The 12502-nt window shown below is 35.2% G+C and overlaps 1 protein-coding gene and 1 non-coding gene across 3 annotated transcripts; one reads left to right on the top strand and one right to left on the bottom strand.

The window, feature by feature from the left end:
- Nucleotides 1-200: 200 nt before the first annotated feature.
- On the bottom strand, nucleotides 201-2621 carry LOC113289498 (UDP-glucuronate:xylan alpha-glucuronosyltransferase 2-like). Of its 2 annotated transcripts, none has more exons than XM_026538764.1 (3): nucleotides 2287-2621; nucleotides 1524-2175; nucleotides 201-1294 (listed from the first exon to the last, which is right to left on the bottom strand). In XM_026538764.1, exons 1-3 carry the CDS (start codon nucleotides 2503-2505, stop codon nucleotides 360-362), a joined length of 1806 nt encoding a protein of 601 aa, XP_026394549.1. In that variant the 5' UTR covers nucleotides 2506-2621; the 3' UTR covers nucleotides 201-359. The 2 variants fall into 2 exon arrangements, with proteins under 2 accessions (XP_026394549.1, XP_026394550.1); XM_026538765.1 differs by having other exon boundaries at nucleotides 2282-2491.
- On the top strand, nucleotides 1398-1470 carry TRNAR-CCU. Its single transcript has one exon. It is a non-coding gene; the product is annotated as a tRNA-Arg (tRNA).
- Nucleotides 2622-12502: the final 9881 nt, after the last annotated feature.

The following is a 12502-nucleotide window of genomic DNA, read 5'->3' as shown; positions in this document are numbered from 1 at the left end:
ACAATCATACCAACTACAAAACCTAAACTTTGATTTTAAACAATTATTTAGTTGGTAAACCTAATCTAACTAATCTCAGTCTATTTAACTTCTTGGTACATCAACAACAACCATTTTACCTTCCTGTACTACCTTTTCTTAGTTTGATTTTCACGCCTCATCAACTTCATTTTGGTTGTATAAGAATTTTGGAATATAGCTTCGTCGACAAGAATTCTATATTTCACTTTCTTTTTTTACTATTCACACATAAATTACAGGAAATCAAATGCGGCGGCACTATCAAATGTTCAAAATGGATAAAAAAAAATAATGAGAACCAAATATTAAAAAGAAAAAAGAAAAGATACAATCATCAATTAAACATGTCGTCTAGGATCTGAAATATTGATCTTCCAATGCTCATCTTGCAAACCCATTCCTCTAGCCAACTTTTTATCCCAATCTAACTCAATTCGTCGTCGAGGAGTAAGCTCGCAAAACTTTTGCAAACTCTTGTCCATGGCATCATGAACACGCCACCACCTACGATGAGCGACATCGCTTGCATAAACCCGTTGATCGCCAATATTCCAGTTACAATCATAATCTCTGTAACACAACCATGGCTTTATACCTAAGAAATGAATGGAATAGAGCTTTGGTGGGTCTGCACCAAATAAGTGGTTCTTAACACTCGACTCCAATGTAGTATTAGCCCAAAAATTCTTCAAGAAATTTACTCTTCTAGGCCATCTATGCCACCATACAAAAACTTCGTTGAGAAAACCTTGATCTCCTCCATTGTAAGAAATAATTTCTTTCCGTTTCTCCATCAAAATTTTGAATGTACAATTTGATGGTTCAATCGCCATGATCCCAGAGTTGAAAATAGAACCGTCATTACCCGTTGCAGACATTTGAGGGAAGTTGAATAAAAGATCAGAGTTTCTTAATATTACTATATCTGCATCAATGAAGATCACCTTATCGTAGTCTGTCAACTGCCATAATCTAAATTTACTGTAATTATACTCATTGTACGAGTCTTTCTCAGCTCTAGGATTTCGAATACGTTTTATCATACGGATTTTCCATCCGGCAGCAGCAAGAGCATCACGTTTTGGTTGAGATATAGATGCGTCTATTAGTATCACAAGGTCACGTTTCGTACCGGTGCGAGTAATGCTTTGGGCTAAAGTTATAGCACCACATACATAAGCTTCCGATGAATGGAGAACTGTGACGTATGCTTCCCGTCTCTGTTTCCCGGTATCGAATGTGAGCTTGGTTAGGTTGTAAACATCATTTATTCCTGCAATTAAATGTAGTGGTGGCATTAGTTTCGTTGCAAATCCAAAAAATCGCTGTAAATGTTGAATTTTCAAATTTGGCAATTTGATCTGAGTAAACAACAAGCGCCTGTAGCTCAGTGGATAGAGCGTCTGTTTCCTAAGCAGAAAGTCGTAGGTTCGACCCCTACCCGGCGCGATGTATTTTTCTTTTTTGTGGCATTTTTTTGTATTGAAGTTTTAAAAAGTTACCTTTTCCCCAGAGAGGCAAAGCAAGTCTGCAAGAACCAATAGGCATGGAAATCTTATGTTGTAGTCTAACCATGTCTGGTTTATACAACCACCAATTTCCTTCATTGACAACCATATCATCACATCTAAATATTTCCATCATTGGTCTACATTCACTCAAAAACACCACCTTAGTGTTTCCATCTTTCCTCCCATTTTTCACCAATAAATTTGCTGCTATCAAATGAACTTGTAACCTTAAAACATCCCTTGCCCATCCCTCCTCTGGGTATCGACACGGTAACTTCACCATTACCATATCAAATTTACCGTAACTTGTATAATCCGGCATGGGGATCTCGGGACATGTCGGACTATCAGTTTCTTCTTCTTCATCAATCCATTCCGGAAACAAATCTTTCCATTCGAAATTTTTCGATGCTTTTTGGAATTTTATATGTTTGATATCTTCCCCTCTTATATATTTCCAATCACTTATATCTTCATCCTCCATATTCACTAATCCAATCTTCAACTTATGGATAATATTATGACGACTCACATTTGCTGACAAAAAACTTGGTATCTCTCTTTTCACCATTTTTCTCTTCTTTCTACTGTTCGATTCTGTTTCTTCCTCTAAAACTGCTTTCATTTTCAGTCCATCTTCAACCTGCACAAAAAATAAGGGTAAACCTTTTGAATTTGATGAACTTAAAGGTCTAACTGACACATTATACGCATGATACGATATGACCCTTTGGATTGGGTTTACTCACCTTACCTTCTTGTGATGGCACTCGCGTAACGAACAACGTATTAGAGAAGCTGCCGGACTCTGATCATAATAATAAGACCAAGAAGATGATATTGTTGAAGTTGAAGGACTAAGAAGCAGGAAACCATATACGACTAAGAAGAATGTAAGGAAAAACAAGTTTATTTTTATAACTATAGCTTTAGATGGAGTAACCTTCATCATCGTAACCTTCTTTAACACCATCAAGAAACCAAGAACCAAGACCTAACTAACCAACTATATAACTATAGTGTAGCTACTTGTATGTATCAAATGCATTTGTAAAGAGGGTACATATGGTGTGTGTATATATATGTGGTGCTATTTCGTTTTCCTTTAAAGTTTGGCAAGCTATTAAACTTATTCCTTTTTTTAAAGAAACAGTCTACACTTTATAAACTATGAAATCATGCATATAGATATTATTTGAGTTTAATTTTTGGGTTATAGTGGTTAGAATAGACTACTAATTAGGTGTGATGAAAAGAAAGTAGAGTAAATAAAAGGAATTCATTTGAGAACTCCATATGTCCTTTCTTTATTCTTCTGGAATTTCCTATACATCCTTTGAGCCAAAAAAAAAAAAATAACATAAAGATGTCATGTACATACTGAAATTTTTTGACAAAACTACTGCAGGGTTACCAAATTTCACAAGATATTAACGCCAAGTAAAACCAATAATTTCCCATGGGTTCTTCTAGTAAATAGAAATTATCGTTTAGTCAACATATGCCCCACCCTATAGGTTTGTAGGTCAGACCTTGTTGTTATGTGATTGTATTTTTTATTATTTTTTTTTTGTTAAACATCAGAAATAACCCGTACTGTAACTATTTTAATCTGATTTAGATTGATGTAATATTTTATTATTTTTCGAGCTTTTATATCGTTTAATTCCGAGATAATTATCTATTTTGTTTCAAGCCAAAATGATGCTCATGAACACATGATAAAAGAACGCGCAACTGGCGTTTACAAGAAAAAGACAAAAACGAGATTTAAATAGTAAATCAAGGTCACCCCCTATCCGGATAATTTATATAATTCCTAATCTACCCCTTACTAATCGTGTTTAGTGGTTAAATATAATTAGTCAAGTTAATAGATTAGTTTGATAATTATTAGAATAAATCATTATCATTGAATTCGTTGACGCAACAACATCAAATCAAGATATTTATGATCATGAAGGTTTAGGTGAAGAACCAACCCAGGAAAGTAAACAAGCTGAACATACAAGTGCTCCAGTTACTCATATATATATATATATATATATATATATATATATATATATATATATTAATGTATTGAAATTTCATTTTTTTTTCATTGAATTCGCCATTGTTGCGCTTGAAAAACTCAGTGCCGGCATGGTAAAAATATGAATACTATGCCGGCAGGGACCAAATCGATATGGTATTCATACTTTTACCATGCCGATACACAATATCTCCCAATTATGAAATTGTAAGCACACTTCCGGCATAGAAAGATCATTATCGAGCATGCCGGCATATGATGCAAGATTTTATGAATATTTTTGTCCTAAAATTGGCACGGTACACTTGGAAATCGATCATACCGGAACAAACAAATTTTGGGACAGACTTTCTGAGCTATCAGGATATCGACATGGTATTCATCCTAAAAACCATGCCGGCATAAGATATCGGCATGTTATTCATCCTAAAATCCATGCCGGCACTAGATATCGGCATGGTATTCATGATGAATACAATGCCGGTAATAACTGAAACTGAAAATTTACCGTTACAATTTTTGATTCTTAACATAAACGTTTTTAAACAAATCGATGATTAAGTTTCTTTCAAGGAGGTATATTTATATAATAAATTAATCTCCAAAGAAATTTTTGATACAACGATGGAATCGTGTTGAAATCGATGATGAAGAAAATAAAAATCAAAGAGAGAGCCGACAGAGAAGGAAAAGAGAAGGAGAAGAGAAGAAGAAAAGAAGTTAAAATACTAAAGAGTATTTTAGTATTTCCATATCCAAAAATTACCCCTTAATTAGCAGAAACTATTGGATAGGGATATTAATTCATATCCCCCAATTAATTAAAGTATCCTCCAATTGCGCGTTCATAATAAAACTAACCATGCAGGCGAGTTGCAGCCTGCAATCCGAATTGAGGACGGGTTTTTGGGGTTAGCTCACCCTCACAGGATCGCGACCCCTTTGATAGACGCATTTATGTGTCTATTTTGTTCTCAATTTTCTGTATTGTTAGACTCGATTAAGTACTTATTGTGTTATTTTGTGTTCTTGTAGATGTTTTTAGAGAAATAATCTCTTGCGGCGATATTGGCTCAAAAAGTGGTGTTTTATACCCCAGGATAGAGTACTAAAGGCACTCTAGAAATGCACCGGAAGCGTCCCAGAAATGTGCCCGAGGAATCCAGAAAAATTACCATTTCCACCCCAATTGCTAAAGGGACCCCAGGGATGGATTAGGGGGAGGTCACTTTCTTCCCAGAATTTGAAAATAATATTTGGCGGGAAAATTTCTTCATGTACTGGCAGATTTGCCAATCGATTTTTGAAGGTGTTTTAAGGTGATTAAATCGCTGAAACTTAATGGGTATATGTGATATGTATATAAGAAGATATTTTGGTGGTTGGGATCGATCAAATTTGGCCAGATAATCGATTCTCGATTAAAACAGGAAAGAAGAGATATCGGTTAAACTTGGAAAGAAAATTACGTGAAGATGCTGCATGGGTTGTGGAAATTAAGTGCAGATATTCTCCTAGGTTGCGTATCAACATATTATGGAAATTTTCAAGACAATTAACGCATGCATAGAAAGAAAATAGGAAATTATTCCCAAGAATAATTTTCCTTTACTGTGAAGATTTTGAGGAATTAAGGGAGAGATTTGATGCACCTAAAATGTATAAATAGTAGCTACATGAGTCTTGAAAGGGTTGTCGAGAGTTTGGGGTCGAGAGGAGAGCTCAGAGGCATGAATCAAGAGTTTTCAGAACTTTGTTGCTGCTGCTCCTGCTGCTCGTGAAGAACAGGGAAACGGAGACGGTTTATTAATCCGTCGTAACAGTTTCTTCAACTGGATTGCAACGTTTATCTTCATTGTAACAGTTTCTTCATCCTCGTTTGCAACATTTATCTTCAGATTTGTAACGATTCTCTTCAGCATAACAGTTGAGACTTGAAACAGTCGATCTGTAACGCATAAGCGCTGTTGCAGATTTCCTGTTTCATTGTTTTCTCTTCTTGTAAATACCAATTGATCTTAATAAAATATTTTGAGAGGTATTTCACCATGATGAGCTAAACCCAACATTGGGACAACGGAGGAGGCGATTTTCGTCATTCTGGTAAATTTAATTTATTCTTTTTATGACTTTTGCATTGATTTAAAATTGAAAAAATAATTTTGATTAATTAGTTATCATTTTATTTAATGCGGCATGCTTGCTTAAATGTTTGATGTCCCATGCTTACGATTTATAACTAATATTCTGAGAATCTATACTGGCAAAATAAGAGTCCGTACATTTTATGTTTTGAACAATAATTGTTAAGGATAAATAAAATATACCATATGCATGAGAATTGGCCAAGTCCTTAGTCCCATTAACTCTCTACCAATTTGTTAATATTTTTGTATATATATTTTTATCAAATCTAAAAAATTATCCTTCACAAGTCCGAGCAACGAACCTTTACTACCACTTTCAAAACTATAACACCCTTGTCCCGGCCATTGTAGCATGTGTGTCATCCAGGGCATAAGGGGCTAGTGGGTTTGGGGGATTAGGTCTATCAATGGGGCTAGTCCAACTGGCTGGGTTTGAATAAGGGCCTGAATCCGGTTTTCGCATATCAAAAAAGAAAATAGCGTATATATCACTTCCATCATATATATTATTGTTTACTTCCAACAATTGAGAAAAATGAGTGGATGTGTGGTAATGTATTCTAGCCGCTCTTTTACAAGTAAATATAATGTTTTAGCATTTAAAATTTGTTTTAATATCTTGAGTTATGAGGTTATCTACTGATTAAAGTTTAATAAATTTAAATTCAAAATAAAAGTGGTTACAAACACCATGAATGTTAAATGCATATTGCTGGGATGAGACTGGAATGGTGGGATCATCCATTTATCTCTCAAAATGTTGTCTAGCCGTACGTGGCCCAAAAACTCATGTTGTTCTGAACAAAAAAAGGTTGGGAAAATGGAAACCTCCAAAATTCCTTATGTTACTAATTTAGTTAATAGTTAGAATGCCCCGATCAATTAGTGTTAATGAAATTAATTAACTAATTAAAATTAGATTAATTTTTTTCCTTAATTTTTTTCTTTTTTTTAGCTTTTAACTACAAGAAAGGGGCATACGGGTCCCACCCCTCATTTTCAAATTCACTTACGACAAAAAATTCATCATTTCCTAGCCGTAAACAACAAATTACGATTAGGAAGAAGTTCTATCTATAAGTAGTTCATTTACGGTTAGGAATACATCATTTCCCAGTCATAATAGGCATGTACTCCTATTGATGGTGGCTATTTGATGAGGGCTAAAATTATAAAACCATAATTTTATGTATTTCGGACCCGGCTTCAGACGTATATGAAATTTATATTTTATATCTTAGATATAAAGCTCTTGTGACGATGATCTCTTACTGATCATGTAAGGTCTTCGGAGCATAAATATGTAATGACAATGTTAGAGTCTCTCAAATGAACTTTCAGTGTTCTAAATATTTTATCATTCATGCCGTGCAACTCAGTATATACTTCTGTATAGAATCGAGAATGATCGGACAACTTCTAGAAGGATTGACCACTAGATGTCGCTGGTGTTAGTAGCATATTTTCCCTCCATGCCGATGTTCCCTGACTATGCAGAATAGATATTCAGAACCGGTACGGTACTATTGCTATCATGTACATTGTTCTCGAATAAACATAAATTGCCTACTGCTATTCAATCTATAATCAGAAAATATTATTTAATCTTTAGAAAACACGGGATGACATCATCATTAATTGAAATGATATTCATGTATAAAAATAAGATAAAACTTTTTAAAACAACGGATCTCTCAAGTTACACGTAGGTATTTGACGAATTTTACCTATATTCTGAAAACTTTCAAAAGAGTTTTCCAACAAGACTTTGCGGATCTTGATGGTTATGCGAATTATTATCAACTTTATAAATTCTCCTTGGTGTTTTGGTTCAACAAGAATATAATCTTAAATGGGCCGCTAGACGCACTTCTTTGACTTAACCTTGTCCACCATATTCGTCTTCTTAGGACACATAAACCTTTTTCTTGTGACTTAGCGGGCATGCATCAACTACAGTCGCAAGACATTTCAAACCGCGTAGGTTGTTATTGGATGTTTTTCTCTAGAGCGTGCATTTTTTATTTATTTTTTGCGTTTCCGATAACCCATTCGACTGCTTCATATTTAGACGACCATTCCTACGTTGCGCAAATGAAAAATAATTTAGAATCACTATTTATATTATTCATTCAAAAATAAGGAGCATGTCACATTTGGGTAACATACCAAATCATTAGCATAATGGGTGGGAGTATTGTGCCACTACAATCTACAAAAACCTCCTAAGTAAGATATAATATGTCAAAGAAAAACATTAAGTATCGTTCGACGAATATAAAACTTGACGACCGAAGCATATTTTAAACATAGTTCTCTGTGCATTTATACACAATCGGTTGGCAAGGTTTATAATATCGACCCTGACGACCACAACAAGAACCAAACTTTCGGTATAGTCTGGTATAAAAAACGTGACGACTTTTTTATGATCCATGAAAAGTCGTAAGATTTGGTATAAAGGCAACTGATAGGGAAGTTTTCAAAGTTAGAACACCACCGACCTTGATGATACTAGGCAACATAAAGTGAAAAAAAAACTCATTTCCATCATTTGACGATTTAAACATGCAGAAATCACATTCTTCACCACGTAGGACGTGAACCTGATTATTTGTAGCTCAGAATTCTTCACTTGGGTCATTTGATTCTTCATTTGGGTCAAAAGATTCATCATTTACATAGTCATTTTGGATGTGAGGAAATTAAAAAAGTGAATCTCATTCATGTAATCCATTTGTGAATCTTTTGGAAGATTAGTGCATAGAGACTCATCTACAGGAGGCGAAGAACATTCCCCTGCTTCAAAAATATGATTGGAACCTCTCATCCTACAAAATTCTCAAAACCCTAACTTTTCCCCGCAAAACTTGTGGTACTACCTCACACGCTCTCTCTGAATTACTACCAAACCTTATATATAAAATCATAAATCAACTAATTAAGCTAACTGATTACACTAACCTAACATATATTCCCTCCGTCCAAGTTATATAGGTAGAGAATTAGTTTTTGGTTGTCCATCAGGATAGGCATAATTCAAATTCCTAGATGACTCTTTCCAAATGTACCAAACCTACGATAGTAATATTACACTTAAATTAATTTAATATTTTTTATCTCCATCAAAAGTAAACTCTAAAACAAGAAAAATGGTAAATATTCATAAAACTCATATATAGTCTAACCTTGACAAATGAATAACCTTGCCAACTTAATAATTTCCTTCGATTCCGACTTGGGTAAATGGACTAAATAACCTCGCTAAATACATCAATGATTAAAATAATATTGAGTCCTTAAAAGGCTCTACGTAAATATAAATGAGTAATCACTGATTATAATCACAAAATACACATATAAACAAACCAAAATACTCCATCCATCAACAATGTTCCTATAAGAAGTCATTTTTGCTCAAAAAATGCATTTAAAGTTGATTATTTTTCGGGAATTTTGATAAAGTACCCCGTTTTTTTTATATCCATAAAATTAATGCCCCCATTTTTTTCAAACTTGTTAAAATTCCCTTACCGTCTACTTTCACCCTTTGGGCCCACATAGTTGACTCAATGGTCGTTTATCTAGTTAAAAAACGGGTCAAATTACCATAAACCCATCACTTATCTTAAAAGAGTGAAAACATCGTTTTCACCGACACTCTTTCTTCCTCTCCTCTTTGTTCCTCTTTTCTGTTTCAGCCAAGAGAAATTTTTTACCGATTCAATTGAATTGATAGATGTTTCTGGTTTGATTGATCAGTTTATTGAAGATCAAAGTGAATGATTTCATCGATTAACAGATGAAGGAATAGGGATATGATGGAACAATATGTAGAGATTCAGGCGTAATCCGAGAAGAAATCAAAGGGGTTTCGAGCTGAACAACTATTGGAGATGATGGTGTTAATCTATTTGAAATTGATTTGGAGATTAAGGTTTCTCCTAAATGATTCCGGTGATTTTGAGTGTATGGGTTTCCTGGATCTGAAATTGAAGAAGAAATTAGGTTTTGTTGCAGGTAATTGAGCTGGGAGATGAAAGAAGAGAAATTGGTTGTTGCTTCTGGTGACAAGATGGAGAATGACTATGATGCAGAAGATACAGAGATGGAGTGTGGCCTGAATACATGTGATGATTGTTGTACAAAGTCAAGGAAGAAGAAGATGACGCTATCACTGGTGATTCTGAGATGAATGGAGATGAATGGGATTTGATTGAGCTCGAGATAGGACAGAAGATGGAAACTGGTGGTCTGATGCCGCGGAAGAAATGGGGTTTGCTGGTAAGATTTCAGAAGAGGGGTTTTGAGATTTTACTGTCAAGAACAAGGATCTGGTAGTATTGAGATTTGCTGGTGGAAGTGAAGCTGGAATTGTTTGAGGTTCAATGACTTAAGATATGGTGGGTGGTGCTTGTGAAAGCTGATTTGACCTGGCAGGGTATGAGATGTAACTGCAATGGGGGAGATGTTAGTGTAATGGCAGTGGCTTGTATATTGGTGAAGGATATATGGTGTTACAGATGTTTCTCATGGTGGTATATTGCAGGTGACAGTGATATTGAGATCATTGTGGTGTTATGAAGATGGAAATGATTGAAACGAGAAGAAGGGAAACTGGAGGAGTTGTTTGGTGGTGGACAAGACTGAGATAGATACTATGTTGGTGCTTGTGAAACTGAGATTGAAATGGCAGGGGTTGGACCAGGTAGAGTTGAAGCAGCAGTTGGTGGTGATTTGTTAGTAGCTTATGTAGGTGCTATGGAGAACAATACAAAGAGACTGACAAGAAGAAGACCAGCTGAACATCAAGAATTGGCTTGAATTATGAAGATATGGCCTGGTCTAATTGAGATACCTGAAATAGATGTATGTTTAGGTACTTACAGGGAAGATGTTGGTGTTGAGCAGAGCAAGGAATGGAGGTTATAGTGAAGCCATGAACTTGGACAAGACTGGTATTGCAAGTGAGAACTCAGCCTGGTATGATGTGCAGCTACAGGTGATGGCCATTGAATGGAACTGAGATATGAATTACTGGGTTGTTACTTGGTTCCGAGTCTGGGGAATATAAGATGTTGCTGCTATGTGGTGTAGTGAAGCTGGTGCAACTAGCTCCTGGTGGTCTATCCAGTAAGCTGAAATGGTGAGAATTGCTACTGGAGTTGATTTGTAAATGATATGGTAGTGCTGGTGAAGTGCAGAGGGATGGTGGATGGGATATTGCATAAGATGTTGCAGGTGATGATGCAATGAAATTGAGTTGAGTTGAGTGGTGGAGTTGCAGCTGAAGTCACGGGAAGTATTGATGTTGTTAGTTATGCCGCAAGAATCAGATGCGGGGTTGAAGCTGAGAACTGAAGGGACGACAGTGAATGCAAGAAAGTGCAGTTGTTTTGGCAGAGCTAGTTGGTGGAATGAAGTGATGTTGCAATGCAGGAAGGTGGAATGAAGTGATGTTGCAATGCAGGAAGGGAGAGCTAGATACTGAAACTGGTAAGATATGAAGCTGCTGGTCACCTGAACTACTCCCCCGACCACTTTGCCGGTCAAGTTGATTCAACTCTATTTAGCTCGAATTGCTTTTTAGACTTTTTTGCACTGCCACCTAAGCATTAACGGCTGTTAACTGTCGTTTACCGTTTTTTACCGTTTTTTGAATAAAATGTCAAGACAATGGTACTTTAACAAATTTGTAAAAAAATGGGGGCATTTTTTTTGTGTAAAGTGAAAAGTAGGGGTACTTTATCAAAAAGCCCTTATTTTTTCCTTCCACCTAAGTTAAAATGCATCCCATCCTTAATATTTTGTAATGCATGTATAACTTTTGGAATTATCTTGCTCGCGTTATAACAAGTCCTTTTTTATGATGATTACTGTTATAATGCCTCTTTTGATGACATATTTGGCATGGCGCTATTGTTGTCTAATTCAGGATCATTCTCATAATTTATTATTGACTCGATAATTTCTTTGTCCGTGTGTTATTCTGTAACTATATCATTCTGATATTTCTATAGCATAAGTTAGAAATGACATCAATTAATTCTTAAATGTCTTCTCCTAATTGACCAACTTCTGGTTCGGAAACATCGTAATTACATATGTAAAAAGCAAAAATTAACCCCTAAATAAATATATATTCAGTTATCGATAAATAAATAACCTCACTAAACGAATATTTTTCTCGTTCCTAAGGTTATTCACTTTTGCCGATCCAAATTTTTGTCGCTCGCCGAATTACTAACACCGTTTTCAACTTCAAAATTCGGATCGGTAAATGTGCGTTCACCAATCGGCTGGACGGGATATTAGTTCGGTCAAATATGCGGTCAATAATACGTGATTCATGAAAAATACGGGAATGCGTATATTCTTGCTTAATGCGTTCAACATATCTCAATTCGACATATATTTTACTATAAAAATATATGTTTTAGTATTGGTATTTATTAAAAATCACTTGAATGCTATTATTTACGATTGTTTGTCGTATATTGTATGAAAAGTCATGATTCAAATGGTGTATATAAAAATTATGGAACATAATCACCAACAAACATGTACTTATGAGAGGATACAATAAATAGGATGGAACCACCGTAAAATAGGGATTAAATAATTATCGAATTAATGCAGAAAATAATTCGTGACTTCGTATAGTTCGGAAATATTAAAAAATCGCAAATATGATGCAGGTTTGTAAAAATGCATTTAAAATGGGCGAGTGGGTGTTCGGATGGTTCACGAACTTACTAACTACGGTTGAGAAACCTCGCTTTACACGAGGC

This window comes from Papaver somniferum, chromosome 6 (genome assembly GCF_003573695.1).
Source record: "Papaver somniferum cultivar HN1 chromosome 6, ASM357369v1, whole genome shotgun sequence".
NCBI classification, from domain to species: domain Eukaryota; kingdom Viridiplantae; phylum Streptophyta; class Magnoliopsida; order Ranunculales; family Papaveraceae; genus Papaver; species Papaver somniferum.
The sequence above is the reverse complement of the archived record's forward strand: the minus strand, read 5'-3'. Positions and strand labels throughout refer to the sequence as shown.